At 39.5% G+C, this 17006-nt stretch overlaps 1 protein-coding gene across 1 annotated transcript in view; it reads right to left on the minus strand.

Moving 5' to 3' along the window:
• ipo8 (importin 8) overlaps positions 1 to 17006 on the minus strand; it is a 103762-nt gene that overhangs the window by 72131 nt on the left and 14625 nt on the right. Inside the window, exons 2-3 of the mRNA XM_060839996.1 lie at positions 5441 to 5522; positions 4017 to 4173 (exon numbers count right to left, since the gene is read on the minus strand). Of these exons, the coding sequence (XP_060695979.1) occupies positions 4017 to 4173; positions 5441 to 5522 (239 nt within the window). The remainder of the gene's footprint in view (positions 1 to 4016; positions 4174 to 5440; positions 5523 to 17006) is intronic.

A 17006-nucleotide genomic window follows, 5' to 3' on the forward strand; every position in this document is an offset into this window, starting at 1 on the left:
GTCATTATATGCTTTTTCTTTCAACGTAATTCTCTCCTTAACTCCGCGGTTAGCCATGGTTGGTTTATCCCTCACTTAAAATCTTTCCTCCTTACTGGGATGCATTTTTGCTGAGTCATGAATTACCTCCTTAAATATCTACCATTGCTTGCTTACTGTCATCCCAGCTAGTCTATCAGGTCAGTTCACTTTAGCTAAATCTATCCTCATTTCATTCTAATTCCCTTTTAAGTTAAACACAGCTATTTCTGACCCAAGTTTCTCACTGCCAAACTAGTGTTAAACTCTTTGTTTAGATCACTATTTCCTAGAGAAATTAATTTAACTTCCTATTAAACCTACCTCATTATCTATTACCAGATCCAAGACAGCTTACTACCTGGTTGGCTCCATGACATACTGCTCTAGGAAACGATCTCTAATGTACTCTATGCTTTTGTTATCATAGCTACTCTTTCTAATCTGATTAACCCAATCAACATACAGATTAAATTATTATTGTTTTGACTTTTCTAAAGTAATAATACGCTGTATTATTACATTCAATAAAATTGTAGAGATTTAATTGAGGAGATCACCTTTTCTGGACCAAGAATCTGAGTGAACATTTGAGATTCAGGACTTTTCCTCAAAACACTTGAGGTCATCTGCTTGCAACATGAACTCTCTCTCTCTCTCTCCACAGATCCTGCCCAACCTGCTGAGTATTTCTAGCATGTCTTTGTTTGTTAGATTTGAGGAATTCATTGCTATTCTCTTTGTGTATCTTGCAGAAAAATAAAGCATCATAATTGCTCAATACCTGGCCTCATTGCAACCAAATGTTTGTTTAATCTGCTTCCCAAGTGATAGGAGAAAGGTCCAAGAAACTAGTACATGCACACAACACAAGGGGATACATCATAATGCTAGATCACAGTAAAGTATAAGTAGATATAGGACAATGTGAGTCAACTTCCACAAAGGAGATGCCCTGACTTGGTAATCGACTGCATCAGAGTAGGTAAATACAACTTGCTACATATTTATTTTGCTGTTGTTAATTTCTAATGTAAGACTGTATTTAAAAGCTTTTATGGATCTAATAATGTAGCACTTTTGATGTACTGATTCACCTTGTTACACAGATACAATGTACAGTTAGACATAATAAATCTGCAACATAAAGCAAAAAGACTACAGCCAGAATGGACAACATATTTGTTCGCATTCTAAGAAGCATTCACCCTTCTTTTGTGAAAAGATTTACAAAGAAACCCATCAAAAGGGCTAGACAGTCAGGTTTTAATCCCTTATGGATTGGTTTAAAAATCCAATGTTATTTTGACTGGTTTCACTCATTTATTATTACTGCTTGCTTTATTAAATGTTATTAAAATTGTGACACTTTAGTTTTGATACATAAAGATTGATGTTAGAGGGTTGTAAGTGAGGGCTGTGAGGCTGTCGGATATTTAGTCCCAATTTCTTCCTGTTCCCTAACCCAGTTAATCTTATGCAGATATATTCAGAAATGATGTCAATGAAAATTTGGGAGGAATGATAAGCAAATGTGTGGATGACACAAAGATTAGCTAGGTGGTTGACAGCAAAGTGGAAAGGTGTTAGATTCCAACAAAATATAAACAGATTGGTCAGATGGGAAGCTCAGTGGCAAATGAAATTTAACCCTGATAAATTTAACCCTGTGGGCGGCACAGTGGTTAGCACTGCTGCCTCACAGTGCCAGAGACCCGGGTTCAATTCCCGACTCAGGCGACTCTCTGTGTGGAGTTTGCACATTCTCCCCGTGACTGCGTGGGTTTCCTCCGGGTGCTCCGGTTTCCTCCCACAATCCAAAAATGTGCAGGTTAGGTGAACTGGTCATGCAAAATTGCCTGTGGTGTTAGGTGAAGGGATAAATGCAGGAGAATGGGTCTGGGTGGGTTACGCTTCGGCGGGTCGGTGTGGACTTGTTGGGCCGAAGGACCTGTTTCCACACTGTAAGTAATCTAATCTAAATGCGAGGTGAATGCAGTCTGGAAGAAGGACAAGGGAATATTTAATGAATGGAAAGACACTAGGAAGTTAGAGGAACAAAGGAATCTTGGGTGCTTCACAGATCCCTGAAGGTGGCTGGAAACGTTCAGAAGGCACATGGAACACTTACTTTTATTAGTTCTGGCATGGATTATTAACAGCAGGGAGGTCATGTTGGAGTTGCACAGAACTGTGGTTAGGCCACAACAGGAGTACTGGTTCACCTCACAATAGGAAAAATGTGATTGCACTGTAAAGGATGCAAAGGAGATTCACCAAAATCTTCTTTATGGTGTTAAAAATCACACAACACCAGGTTATAGTCCAACAGGTTTAATTGGAAGCACACTAGCTTTCGGAGCGATGCTCCTTCATCAGGTGATTGTGGAGGGCTCAATCGTAACACAGAATTTACAGCAAAAATTTGCAGGGTGATGTAACTGAAATTATACATTGAAAAATTGATTCAACGTATAATTTCAGTTACATCACACTGCAAATTTTTGCTATAAATTCTGTGTTACAATTGAGTCCTCCGCAATCACCTGATGAAGGAGCATCGCTCCGAAAGCTAGTGTGCTTCCAATTAAACCTGTTGGACTATAACCTGGTGTTGTGTGATTTTTAACTATGTACACCCCAATCCAACACCGGCATCTCCAAATCTTGTTTATAATGAGCTAAGAAGATAGAGTTGGGTTATCTTCTTTAGAGCAAAGAAGGTTGAGGGGGGACCTGATTGATGTGTATCGGATTAACGGGCGTGAACAGGGTGAACAGAAAGCTGCTGTTCCCCTTAGTTGAAAGGTCACTAATAAGGGGCATAATTTTAAACTGTAAGGTAGAAGGTTTAGAGAAGATTTGAGGAAAAGCTGTTTCACCCAGAGGATAGTGTGGGTCTGGAATGCACTAGCTGGAAGGTTAGTTCAGGCAGGAAACCTCATAACCACTCAAAGTATCATAACGTTCAAGGCTATGGGCTTGTACAGGAAAGTGAGACTAGTGAATGTAGTATATTTTACCAATATAGGCTTGGTGGGCTGAAGAGTCTCTTCTGTGCTGTCTTATTCAATGATGATATTCTTTAATTCGAGACCGCCAAAACAATCTACTCTCTTCCCTCATTTCATAATGTTAATCTTTCTAATTGTTCCAGAATGTCTTGCTCTATCCAAAACAGTCTCAGTTTTCCAATTTGTTCTTCAAATTTTTTCACAGATATCGTGGTAATTCTGTTCTGCAAACTTCACAGAAGTACGGTTAAAAACTGATTCTGAACAGCAAGTGCAGCTTTGAAGTGAATTTTCATTGAGGATACAAAATAATGAAGAAACTAATCTGGATGACGAAGAGGTCAAACAATGGGCAGCTGCTCGAATGGCAGAATGCTTCTAGTGGGTCTCAAAATGGTCTGTGTTGGGGCCCCAGCTATTCGTTATATTTATTAATGACCCGAATGGCAGCACTGAAAGCCACATATCTACGTCTGCTGATGACGCGAAGATAGATAATAATGTAAGTGGTGTTTAGAAATTAAGTGAATGGGAAAACCTTGAGATTTCAATGTAGACAAACGGTGGGGTCTTTAACTTGATCTGCAGAAGCTTTTACTGCAGAGGACCGTCAAGGCTCAGTACATTCAAGGTGAAGATAGACAGATGTTTAATCAGCATGAGAATCAAGGCTTATGGGGAAATGACAGGGAAGTGGAGTTGAGGATCGTCGCATCAACCATAATCTCATCAAATGGCAGAGCAGATCTCTATCAGCTGAATGGCTTACTTCTGCTCTGATATCTATGATCTTATAGAATCTCAGTATAGAGGAACCTCGATTATCCGGCATTCCATTAACCCGAATTTCGGACAATCCGAACAAGATCGCAAGGTCTCGATGCGTAGCTAATTATATTATCAGACACTCGATTAATTGAATGAAATACTCCCTGCCCGAAAATTGAGGTGCCTCTGTGATTGCTGTCTCTGACTAGATGTTACCTGATTAAGTCAGGAGACTGAATGATCCCCTCCACAATGTTGTCCCGGATTTGCTGACGATCATTTTCATGTATGTTGAAGGGCAGCATGGCTTCCCCAGGAGGTGCTTCACGATCAGGCCAGTACTGAGTCACCATGTTCTTCATGTAGATAGCGGCTAATATAGAAATTTAAGAATTTAAATCTGAAAACTGGATGCAGTTCAACAACTTTTTTCAGTAATTATATTTCAAATGAATGGAGAAAAATAAACAGTTAGTAATGGGGTTTTTATACAACTCTGTGACATTTCAGTGCTGCCAAACAGTTTTACATCTTGCCTACTAAAGATCAATTAATAACTTGTGCATAATACAAGTGCATGTCATTTCAATTTCAATATCTCCTCAGTGGTGTAATTCTAAATGGATTATTAAAATATCAAAATCAATTCATGATGTCCTCATGTTAACTGATTATAAATGGATCACACAAGTCGCCTCACTCTCCCGGGCTAGATGGCAAAAATGGGGACTACGCTCATAATCATGCTCTCACTGCGGGATTTTTTTATCCCCACAAATAATGACTGGATCAGAGACTAACATCGTTGTAAAAGGAAGAATATAAAAAGGACATGAGACAAGAACATTACAGAAGATTACTTCAGTTCAACAACTATCACTGTGCAGATGTGATAGTCACCAAACAGTAAATTTCTGTGATTTAGTAGATTCTCTTCCCATGTGGAAGGTTTCTTATCTCAGCTGTGGTGCTAGGAGATACACAGATCAACCTGTGTCACAAAGTGGATTTGTGGGTTCTTACACGCACACAAAACTTACATGTCCTATACTATACAGATTACAGATTTTAGGGATAACTGGAGACTACCAACACAGCAGGACAGAGGAAAAAAATAACTCATCAAATAAACAAACTATCATTTCTGTTCAGATTAGCAAATAAATTTTTTTGTCAACAATGAGATAAAGAGTGGCAGATTAAATTCCAAACATTGTCAAACACACTGCAGTTCTGTGAGGCAAGCACAGCAGCCTTGCCTTCAGGAATTGAATTTAAATCAAAAATCAAACAAAGGGATCAGCAAACTATTACTGTTCACCATATGGGTCCTAATAAATTTAGGATTGGTGAATGAACGTTATGATGATTAAATGCTCAAATCCACTGAATACAACCGGTCATAAAATGAAAACTGATAATACAAATAGAAAGAAATTAATGGCATGAGAAATTGAGCAGGTAATGAATGATCTTCTGAACTAAAGTCTTTTGGAATAGTAAGTTTCATGTTGCTATGCTATATCTCACCCTAAGAGGGCTTGTTCTTAATACAGGGTACTAAAAATAAATCAAATTATATTAATCATCCATTCGTTGGATGACAGGAAAACATTTGGAAGAGGACAACATAAACTCACCAGCTTGTCTGACTGGAAATTCGACCTGATCAGACACAATGATCTGAAGCAATGTTGGAGCAAAGTTTATGATCTTGTAAGACTGCAAAAAACAAAAATGCAGATTCAAGAAGAGGAAGTACAAAACCAAATTTAAAACACACACAGTATTTGCAAGTCAAACTCCACAGTTCAGCACAGTTGACTCCTATCCTGTTCTAACAGGTCAGGCTAAGGTATCTCATCATTGAGGGATCACATGAGAGATCCTTTTACTGTTTGCTGACTTCCAAAGTATGAAACTTCTAACTGGAATCGGTGTATTTTTAGCTGCTCCAAGTACAATATATATTGCAATGACCATATCCTTTTGTTTTCTGAATTTATGATCGTGGAGTGAATTAGGAAAATGACTGATTTTAAAAACCAAGAACTGTGAAAGAGATTGCTGCACTTTAAAAGCAAGCTACCAGCACTTAATGTAATTGCTATTTACATAGTTAAAAATCACACAACACCAGATTATAGTCCAACAGGTTTAATTGGAAGCATACTAGTTTTCGAAGCGCCACTCCTTCATCAGGTAACCCTAACCACTATCATCTGATGAAGGAGTGGCGCTTCGAAAACCATTGTGCTTCCAATTAAACCTGTTGGACTATAACCTGGTGTTGTGTGATTTTTAACTTTGTATACCCCAGTCCAACACCAGCATCTCCAAATCATGATTGCTATTTACATGATTGTTTGTTCAACCAGTAGATGAACTAGTACTAGGTAGCTGAATGGTCTGTGGATCGATGACTGGTTTTTGATGATAAAGGCCTTCTGTTTGCCACCAGCTATGTGATTTCCTCCGAGCTGGTTGAACAGTTTATGAGTGCCAACAAGATAGCCATAAGTCTTTGGACCTCTGAAAAGGAAAGTACTGACTTGTTCGCTACAATAAGAAAACCCCTGAAGCTAGACAAAGACAGTTTATTTTCTCACACTGCTTTTTTTAAACTGTTGCTGTCAACAAATAAGTGAGAGACTGTGTAGGTTATGAACCAGTTGCTCTGTGTTTCCTCTAGGCAAGTGAAAATACTTAGATAACAGAGAGATCAACAAAACAACATGTCCTGCCAAATTAAAAAGATAATTTCAGTGAACCTGTGGACAGAGACTAATTAACCATTTCCACAGTTTTCCCCTCCGTCCATAGCACAATGGTTTTATTTTATGTCCGTCTATATGTGCTTGTAGGGTGAGCTTTAAGGGATTAGAGTTTTAATTAGTTGAGCTATATGTCAATGGGTCATTTTATTACACTTGCAGCTAGAATCTATTTATAATAAAATAGTTTTATAATAAAAATATATTTATACCAAATTCTTTTTAAGTACGGAAACGTGGTCCATACTTTCTGTCAACCTGGGTCTAAATTGAGAATTTTACATACAGTTATAAAATCTCTTAACTTTTAATGATGGCGTTGTGAATAGTGGGGCTCTATTTCCAGCACGCTACCTGAATAAGGTGTGATAATACTGAAGAAACTATTCAAAATCAAGAAAGCAAAGCTTGCTGTCCTCAGTTTAGTTGCAGTCACATCCGTGAATACCTGCAACTTTCAGCTCAGGACCTAATCTTCACATCAGCTCGGAGATATCCTGCAAACATCACTATACAAATGTAAATCCTTGCATCAACTTTCTCTTGATCACAATGAGAACAGGCTAACCCTGGTCTCTACTTTTGTACCATTTAATATCAGAACTGCAGTCTCAGCTTCCCTTGCTACCCAGTTGCAATCTCCATTTACAATTACTGCACCTCTGATGAAACTTAGTTTTGCAGGCTGCGCAATAATTGTTGATTAAATATATGCTATTTCATCCTATATTCTTGGATTCTATGGAGTGTAAGGAAGGTAAGAAGAGGGCCTTAAAAAGGAATTAAATGGAATAGCTTAAAAGAGAAAGTCCATGCAAAGATAGGAGGGAAATGGCAATCTAGGAGTGAAAAAGAGGTTAACAGAGCGACCAATAATACCAACTGTTCTCACAAATAAGGGATATCAAAACATGATGAGAGTTTACTTGCTGTACTAAGGTTTTCTGCCTTTGTGGTTATTACACTTTGGCAGAAGAATTGAAAGTGAATGCTTCTGTGTCACTGATACAACCAGACTGCCAATCATTTTAATGTCCCCCGATGACATGGTGATACATTGCTTGTTTCAGCTGACAACATTCTTGCCTCTGAATAAGAGGTTACGTGTTCATGTCCCATGACTTGAGTAAATTAACCCATCGTTCTGTTTCAGTAAGAATGGGATGCTGCAGTGTTGGAGTTGCATCTTTCAGGTGAAACATGTCTACAACCCCTTATTCTAAATGATCCAACTAATTGTATTAAAGAAACACAGCAGAAGATACTCTTTGGTGTCCTCGAAATTTGTTGGTCTTACAGTGAAAGGAGTTTTCCGTGACAAAGAATTACCAACTGGCACCCTCCAATGTCCAGGATTAAAACTGAAGGCAGCCAATGTGAAAGTGCAGTGAGGTAAGGCACTATCAAAGGCCCTCCGACAATGGTACTGAGGGGGACTGGACCAGTGTAGAATCTCTTAACTATGTTCTTGAGCATCAAGGAATCAAGGGTTATGGGGAGAAAGTGGGAGAATGGGGATAAGAAACTTATCAGCCATGACTGAATGGTCGAGCAGACGTGATGGGCTGAATGGCCTAATTTCTGCTCCTGTGTATTATGGTCTTCTGTAATAGAGAATATTTTGGTGTGAAAAATAGATATATTGTATATACTGTAATCATATAATTGTAGTGAAGGACTTCAGAGGACTACCCATTTGACTTAAATAAAAGTGAGCTATATTACACTGTGAAATGTCAAATTTAAACTGTCGTGTACCTTTACAATTTTAAAAAGTTTTAGCTTTTTGAGAAAAAAAGGAATAATTTCAAAGAAAGGCAGAAGCTATTCCACTAATCCAGTAGGCAAATTCAACTTGCAAAATAACCAGCGCTGAACATACGTCGCTTTGACGTACAAAGACATGATACACTACTGTTTAAATGCAACTCTTTATTTCTTTTACTGAAGTCACATCTCAAAAGATGATGGAAAAATATTTTTTGGATGAATGATTTGAAGCTTGGACTTCACAGTGTTGATGAGTTCCTGATTGATAAAAACGCTAATCTAAAATTCCTTATGGTTAATTTCATAGCCTTAGCACCTTACATGCTGCCAGCCAGCTCTCCACCCCATCAACATTTATTGACAACCTATTCCCTTAAACTCATCTTCAGAAATGCAGACAGTATACAAGAACCATTTTGTAACAGTTTCCCTCATTCTCCTTAAAATCCATTTTTAGGCCACGACCTTGGTCACCATCATTTTGCAATCTTTCACTGGCTCAATGTCACTTTTCATTACAGCTCCACAAAGCATCTTCTCCACAGAAGACTAAAGTTTAAATGATGGGTATTGGTCAATTGCAAGAATACACTCCAGGGAAGAGAACTTCCACTTTCAGCACAATGGGGAAATTGCGTGAAACTGTACATGTTGGTATACAGTTCAATTCTCCCCTACTATTTTTTAGATAAAAACTTCTAAAAACATGCCAGCTTTTGCCTGTGTACCTAAGAAAGTACACTTAATGTGACAGGCCACCTCAAATGGACATCGTCAGCATATATACATGGTTCTCATTAATTCAAACTTGGAGTGGGCACATACACAAATGATGTGTTAAAAATCATGAAACCTCAAATTATACTTGACAGAGAATCCACTCGATTTTCAGCATTCTTCTGCAATAGGGCAGCCAGTTTCATCCAATCATGTTAATAAAACTACTGTACAATTTTCTACAGTGACAGAGATAGCAAAGAAAAGCAACACACGGGGATTTTGAAGGGAATCAAACTTTCTAGCCGCAATTTCTGCTTCAAAAATGAAGACAGCCTACCCTCACAAAAGACAGTACTGTATGATGAAACTTAGCAAATTTCTGCACCTGCTGGAGTTGCTGGAAGGAAGCTATTTAAAAGAGGGGAGAATAAATAGCTATAGGTATAACCAACTAAAATAAATTCAATTCTGTTGAGAAGACAATCCTTGTTACTTTCTCTCAGTTTCTGGTAGTAAATTGAAAATTGTGATTCAGTGAAGCCTGGGAGGAAGTTGCTGGTCATCCCTGCAACATAAGGGACATTCAATACGGTAGTGAGAAGATCCAAAAATCTTTTCAGCAATGATGTTGTTGATGAGGGAGCTTATGAAGACGTCATGAAAAAGCAATTTAAATGGCTGAGGTCTTGGGAGAGCGTGTTGAATGAACAGTCAGTCAGTCATATAGTTTTGTCAAAAACAGATACAAAAAATCTTTCTTTTTTGCCCAATATACAGAGTTGACAATGAAACTGAAATAATGTTCTGAAAGGAATCATTTGATCTTAATATTGGGGAAATGAGTTTAAATGCTGGACAATTTCTGCCTAAATGTTATCCAAAATATTAAAACAGGAGTTAACTCACCTCTTGCTCTTTTACATCACATTGGTGGATTTTAGTTTTCACTTAAGACGATAAGGTGCAGCAGATGCATGGGAACATAGCCACCAGAAGGTTCCCCTCCAGGCCACACACCAACCTGACTTGAAATCATATTGCCATTCCTTCACTATCACTGGAGCTAAATTCCCTGACTAATGGTTCTATGTGATCGAAATTTCTGGAACAATCTGTTCAAAGATGTGATTACGCATGTCTGGAGCAGGTGGTATATGAACCCAGTCCTCCTGACCCAGAGGTAGGGACACTAGTGAAATGCAGCAGTTCAAGATGGTTGCTGACTGCTGTATTCTGAAGGGAAGTTAGGGATGGGTAACAAATGCTGGCTGAGCTAACAATGCTCATATCCAGTGAAAGAATTTTTAAGATGCAAACTAATTAAGATGCAGCGGTGAGTGAGTCACCTCTTTGAACTGTTGACATGGTGTTATCTAAGATTACAAAGGGATCTTGATCAACTGGGCCAAAGGGCTGAAAAGTGACAAATGGAGTTTAATATGGATAAATATTAGGTACTGCATTTTGGTACGGCAGGACTTATACAGTTAGTGGTAGGGCCCTGGGTAGTGTAGTCAAACAGAGAGATCTAGGGGTTCAGGAACTTAGTTCTTTGAAAGTTGCATCACAGGTATTCAGGGTGGTTAAGTGTTTAGAACGCTTGCCTTCATTGTTCAGACCATTGACTATAGGAGTTGGGATGTCATATTGAGGTTGTACAGAATGTTGTTGAGGCCACTTTTGGAGTACTGTGTATAGTTCTGGTTGCCCTGCTATAGGCAACCGTCTGCAACACAAATTCCCAGCTCAGCGAACAGAACCACAACAACGAACACCTGAGCTACAAATCTTCTCCCAAACTTTGCCCTGCTATAGGATACAGGTAGTTAAATTGGAGAGGATTCAGAAAAGCTTTAGCAGGATGTTACCAAGATTGGAGGGCTTGAGTTATATGGAGGGACTGGAACAGGCTGGGACATTTTTCACTGGAACCTAGGAGATTGAGGGGAGATCTTATAGAGGTTTATAAAATCATAAGGGGCATAGATAAGGTGAATAGCAAAGGTCTTTTTCCTAGAGTGGAGGAGTTCAAAGCTAGAGAGAATATTTTTAGGATGGGAGGAGAAGGATTTGAAAAGGACTTGAGGGACAACTTTTTACATAGAGGGTGGCTTTTGTGAAATGAATTGCCAGAGGAACTGGCAGATGCCCTTACAGTTACAATATTTAAAAGATATTCAGACTGGTACATGAATAGGGATGGTTCAGCAGAATGTGGGCCAAATGCAGGCAAGTGGGATTAATTTAGTTTGAGAAACCTGCTCAACACGAATGATTTGGACCAAAGAGTCTGTTTCTGCGCTGTATGACTATCTTTTTACATAGACACACTTTTAAGCAAACTATTTGATCATGTATCATTCAAACGTATACCAAAAAAATTAAAGATTCTGCAAAGAATAAGGTATTGGAACATTTTCATTACAGCTCGATTTAGAGCAATATGCATTTTTTATTATTCACTTTTACCCAATATTATTCAATATTAACCCTAAATCCAGTGTTTATTCCCCTAGACAGAATTCTAAAACATACTGTATTGACTTATTTAAGAGGTGGAATATGTTAACTATCTAAGGCTGAGCCACAGTTACATCAAAGTTGCTCAACAATACACTTGCTTAACAAATGTCTAAAATTAGACCTGAACTCAAAAGTTTATATACTGTGCATCCCAACAATTTGGAGGGCAGCTCTCCTGTGCCACACAGACTGCTAGGTTCCAGACTTAACTTTCAACCTTAGTGAACAATCTAGTTCAACAATGCCAGCTGTGGGGGTATCACAACTGCAGCACTCATTGGTTAGGGACAGGAAAGTATTTTTTTACGTTTACTTGCTAATGGGAAGAAATATACAAGGTCAAAACTTTTTGCCCACCAAACACTCTCAAGAAGATAGTGGTCAGCTGCATTCTTGAACTGCTGCAGTCCATTGATGTAGGTATAGCCACAGTACTAGTAGGAAGGGACATTTTGACTCCACAGTGAGGAAATGGCAATGTAGCTTGAAATTGGAATGTTGTGTGGCCTAGAGGCAAATTTACATGGCGTGGTGGTGCCATGCATCAATTGTCCTTGACCTTCTTAGAGGTCGGTGTGCTGGGTTGGGAAGAAGTTGCAAGAATCAGTCTTGGTGAGTTGAGACATTATTTCTTATAGATTGTACATACTGCTGCTGCTACTGTGCAAGTGAAGGAAGTGAATGTTAAAGGTGGTGGACAGATGCCAATCAAGCAGGATGGTTTGTCCTGGAAAGTATCAAACTTCTTTACTGCTGTTGGAACTGCACTCATACAGGCAAGTAGAGAGTATTCCATCACACTCTTGAGTTGTGTCAGAGAGTCATAGAGATGTACAGCATGAAAATAGACCCTTCAGTCCAACCCGTCCATGCCGACCAGATATCCCAACCCAATCTAATCTCACCTGCCAGGACCCGGCCCATATCCCTCTAAACCCTTCCTATTCATATTCCGACCCAAATGCCTCTTAAATGTTGCAATTGTACCAACCTCCACCACATCCTCTGGAAGCTCATTCCATACACGTACCACCCTCTGTGTGAAAACGTTGTCCCCTTTATATCTTGCCCCTCTCACCCTAAACCTATGCCTCTAGTTCTGGACCCCCCAACCCTAGGGAAAGACTTTGTCTACTTATTCTATCCATGCCCTTCAATTTTATAAACCTCTATAAGGTCACCCCATAGCCTCTGACGCTCCAGGGAAAACAGCCCCAGCCTGTTCAGCCTCTCCCTATAGTTCAAATCCTCCAATCCTGGCAACATCCTTGTAAATCTTTTCTGAACCCTTTCAAGTTTCACAACATCTTTCCGATAGGAAGGAGACCAGAATTGCACGCAATTTTCCAATAGCGGTCTAACCAATGTCCTGTACAGCCGCAATTCCTGTACTCAATACTCTAACCAATAAAGGAAACCATACCAAACGCCTTCTTCACTATCCTATCTACCTGCGACTCCATTTTCAAGGAGCTATGAACCTAGGTCTCTTTGTTCAGCAACACGCTCTAGGACCTTACCATTACGTGTATAAGTCCTGTTAAGATTTGCTTTCCCAAAATGCAGCACCTCGCATTTATCTGAATTCAACTCCAAAGATTCTGGGTAATCCAAGATGGAGGATGGAAAAAATTTCTGGCTGTAACAGCTGCTCATTTTTTGAGGTATTTTAGGTGCTGGATGTGATTTCCTTGAATTCCAGGAGCAGCAATTACTGTTTTATATACTGTTGCATTGTTTTGAAAATTGGGGGAAAAAAAGGCAAAGCAACAGCAGTTTTAAAAGGGAGAAGAACAGACAAAGGAAGCACATGGTGAAGTCAGTGCAGGAGAGTCATGTACTGTAGTTGGTAGACAGGGGAGTAAGGAGCTGTATTCCCTCTAATTTTCTTACCAGCTGCACAAGTCACAGAGACCCGATCATGACAGCAGCCTCCAGAACCAGAAACCAATGTTAGCATCAGCAGACTGATGCCAATCACAATGTGCAGAACACTGGAATGGTTGTGCATGAGTGCACAGAGGGAACATTAGTGTGGAGGCCAGCTACTTGTTGCAGAATTGCCAGCTCTAAGCTGTTCTTGTAACTATAGTTGTAACTATAATGCTGGTGCAGTTTCTCGTCAAAGGTAGCCCTTCCAGCCCCACCCACAGGATGTTAATAGTGAAGCATTCAGCAACGGTAATGTCAGTGAATGCCAAATAGCAATGGTCATATTCTCTCATTATGGAAATGGTGATTGCCTGCGACTTGGGCGGGGTAAATATTAATGGTTGCCTATCAGCCCAAGCCTAAATTTTGTCCGGGTTTTCCTGAATATTGATATGGATACCTTCAGTATCTGTTAAGTTATGAATGGTGGTTGTAATGAACTTTGTGCATCATTAAACGTCGCCACTTCGGGTCTTATAAGAGTGGGAAAGTCATTGAAGCAACTAAAGATGGTGGAGCATTGGACACAACCCTGAGGAATCCCACATTGATGTCCCAGGACTGTGATGATTGATCTTGAACAATCCCAACTACCTTCCTTGTCCAGCTATGTGCTAAACTCCAATGGTGAGCTTTCCCTGGATTCCGACTGACTCCAGTTTTGCAAGGCTCCTTGATACCATATCTGATCAAACTTTTTTTTATATAACTCATGTATAATTTGAGCCGAGTTTTTGAACGATATTAGAATGATGTGTTTTTCAAGTTTATGGTTACACCAAAATAGTGTGAACAAAGGTTCTTACCTGTAATTATAATTTCCTGCTGTTATCTATGATATTAGTAGAACAGCTTCATTTTAAGCACAACATCCTCTGATACCATGCTCTGTATATCTTATAAACCTATTTCCAAAATACTAACAGCTATGAATCTATTCAGAAGCAGAATGCCAGCAGAACAACACCAGGCACCAAAAAAAGTGTTCCTAGGTTCAAAACTGAATTTCTCTCAATCCCACCCTTCTATGTCCAGTTTAAAGTTTCTTGACTGCAAGAGGAAATCCAAAGGGACAATCAATATACAATCTCTCCAAAAGTTACCCAATCATTGATCCTTGAAGATTTGCACACTTGTCCCAAAATGCCTCATTTCCTTCCAGCTGCTATGCATCGCTGCTAACAATCACTCACGCTGAAGTACAGTTCCATTGGCAACCATCTTCTGGTAATTGTCCAAATGGCCATTCTTCAAATATAAAAATCTGAATGTTGGGCACTGACAAATTATGTAACTTGGATGGTAACAGAGTAAATGCTGATTCCATCTTCCATAATAATAAATTTCAAAAGGAATAGATAGAGAGAACCCTTTCCTTGTCCATTGTTCTCTCATGAACTAAACATTTTACATCAGGCCATAGGTACAGACTTAATCCAAACAAATAACTTCAAGTGCAAATGATATTAAGTTTTCATGGTCACTGAAGTATTTGCATTTTCAATGTAAACTCATCAGAAATGTGGGCTCTACTTCCATGGAAAGAGGGATGATTTTCCATGTCTACTCTACCTATAAGCAGTCAGCAAGGTCATTGAGAATAATATGTGAAAGCATCCTACTCCATCTGGATGTTAATTAGGAAACATCTGTACTGCTGTAGTCACCAGCTAGGAGTTAGTTGAATACCTATGACAAATTCCCTGCAACTCGCCAAATGCTAAGAGTTGATGCACATCAATAAACAACCCCTATGATTGCACTACTTTGATATGGCAAGCTAACTAAGCAGTCTCTTTCCTCAGAGGCTATAGAATGCTTGTTATCACTACCACTTTGCCAATAAGGAAACATACAGACTGATAGCACCTTACTCTAACCATGACTCATCTTTTGAAATGAACCTAACAAGGAGAAACAAAAATGAAGCTGCTGGAAAAGCTCAGCAGTTCAGGTAGCATCTGTGAAGACAAATCAGAGTTAATATTTTGGATCCAGTGACCCTTCCGCAGAACTGGTGGTAGGTAGGATATTGTTGCAGAAGACAGGGCAGCGGGTGGTGGTGGTGTTGGGGGAGGGGGGGGGAAGGCAGAAATACAGCTGGACAGACAAAGGAGTACATAAAGATCTGGCTAGGAGGGCGAAGAGCTGTTAATGGATACTGTCAGTGGCTAACAATTGCCTCTCTAACAGCAGTGTCACGCTAATAAGTTGATAAAGACAGCAGCACGACCCATATCTCCCACAAAACAGAAGTCACCCTAGATGCTTCTCTGTAGCACATCCAGCCTACTTAGCAATTCAAAACAACGGTTTTTTTTCAAAATCATTGCTAAGCTTATTTCAGCTATGTAAATTGTAGTAGATATTAGGCTCAGCACTTTTGCTATATATTTTCCATTCTGGAATGTTGTTATGAAATATTATCAGAGATTCTGGATGAGGACAGAATGTAAGAAATGAACAGTTAGCCCTACGGTCAGCAGCAGAAACATCTTACCCCACTCTTACCCCTGCATCTCTCAATGATTTTAATGAGTAGAAATCTATTAATCCCACTCTTAAACATACTCAGCAAGAAGCTACACAGCTCTTTGGGTTGAAAATTTCAAAGAATTCTCTATCCTAAATGGCTTGTCCTTTATTTTAAGATTTTCATTATAGAGATGTACAGCAAGGAAACAGACCCTTCAGTCCAACCTGTCCATGCCGACCAGATATCCCAACCCAATCTAGTCCCACCTTTCAGCTCCCAGCCCATATCCCTCCAAACTCTTCCTATTCATGTACCCAACCAGGGATGCCTTTTAAATGTTGCAACTGTACCAGCCTCCACCACTTCCCTATGGTAGCTCATTCCATACACGTATCACCACCCTCTGCATTGCCCCTTAGGTCTCTTTTATATCTTTCCCATTTCACCCTAAACGTATGTCTTTTAGTTCTGGGCTCTCCCAACGCAGGGAAAATATCTTCTCGATTTACCCTGATCATGCCCCTTAGGATTTTATAAACCTCTATTAGGTCACCAACGGTTCAGGGACAACAGCCCTAGCCTATTCAACCTCTCCCTATAGCTCAAACCCTCCAACCCTGGCAATATCCTTGTAAATCTTTTCTGAACCCTTTCAAGTTTCACAACATCCTTCTAATAGGAAGGAGAACAGAACTGCAAGCAATATTCCAAAAGTGGCCTAACCAATGTCCTGTACAGCCGCAACATGACCACCCAACTCCTGTACTCAATACTCTGATCAATAAAGGAAAGCATACCAAATACCTCCTTCACTATTCTATCTACCTGTGATCTACTTTCAAAGAGCTATGAACCTGCCTTCCAAGATCTCTTTGTTCAGCAACATGCCCTAGGACTTTCCCAATAAGTGTACAAGTCCTGCTAAGATTTACTTTCCCAAAATCCAGCACCTCGCATTTATCTGAATTAAACTCCACTTGCCAGTCCTCAGCCCATCTGATCAAAATCCTG

This window comes from Hemiscyllium ocellatum, chromosome 19, assembly GCF_020745735.1.
Source record: "Hemiscyllium ocellatum isolate sHemOce1 chromosome 19, sHemOce1.pat.X.cur, whole genome shotgun sequence".
Taxonomy (NCBI): Eukaryota; Metazoa; Chordata; class Chondrichthyes; order Orectolobiformes; family Hemiscylliidae; genus Hemiscyllium; species Hemiscyllium ocellatum.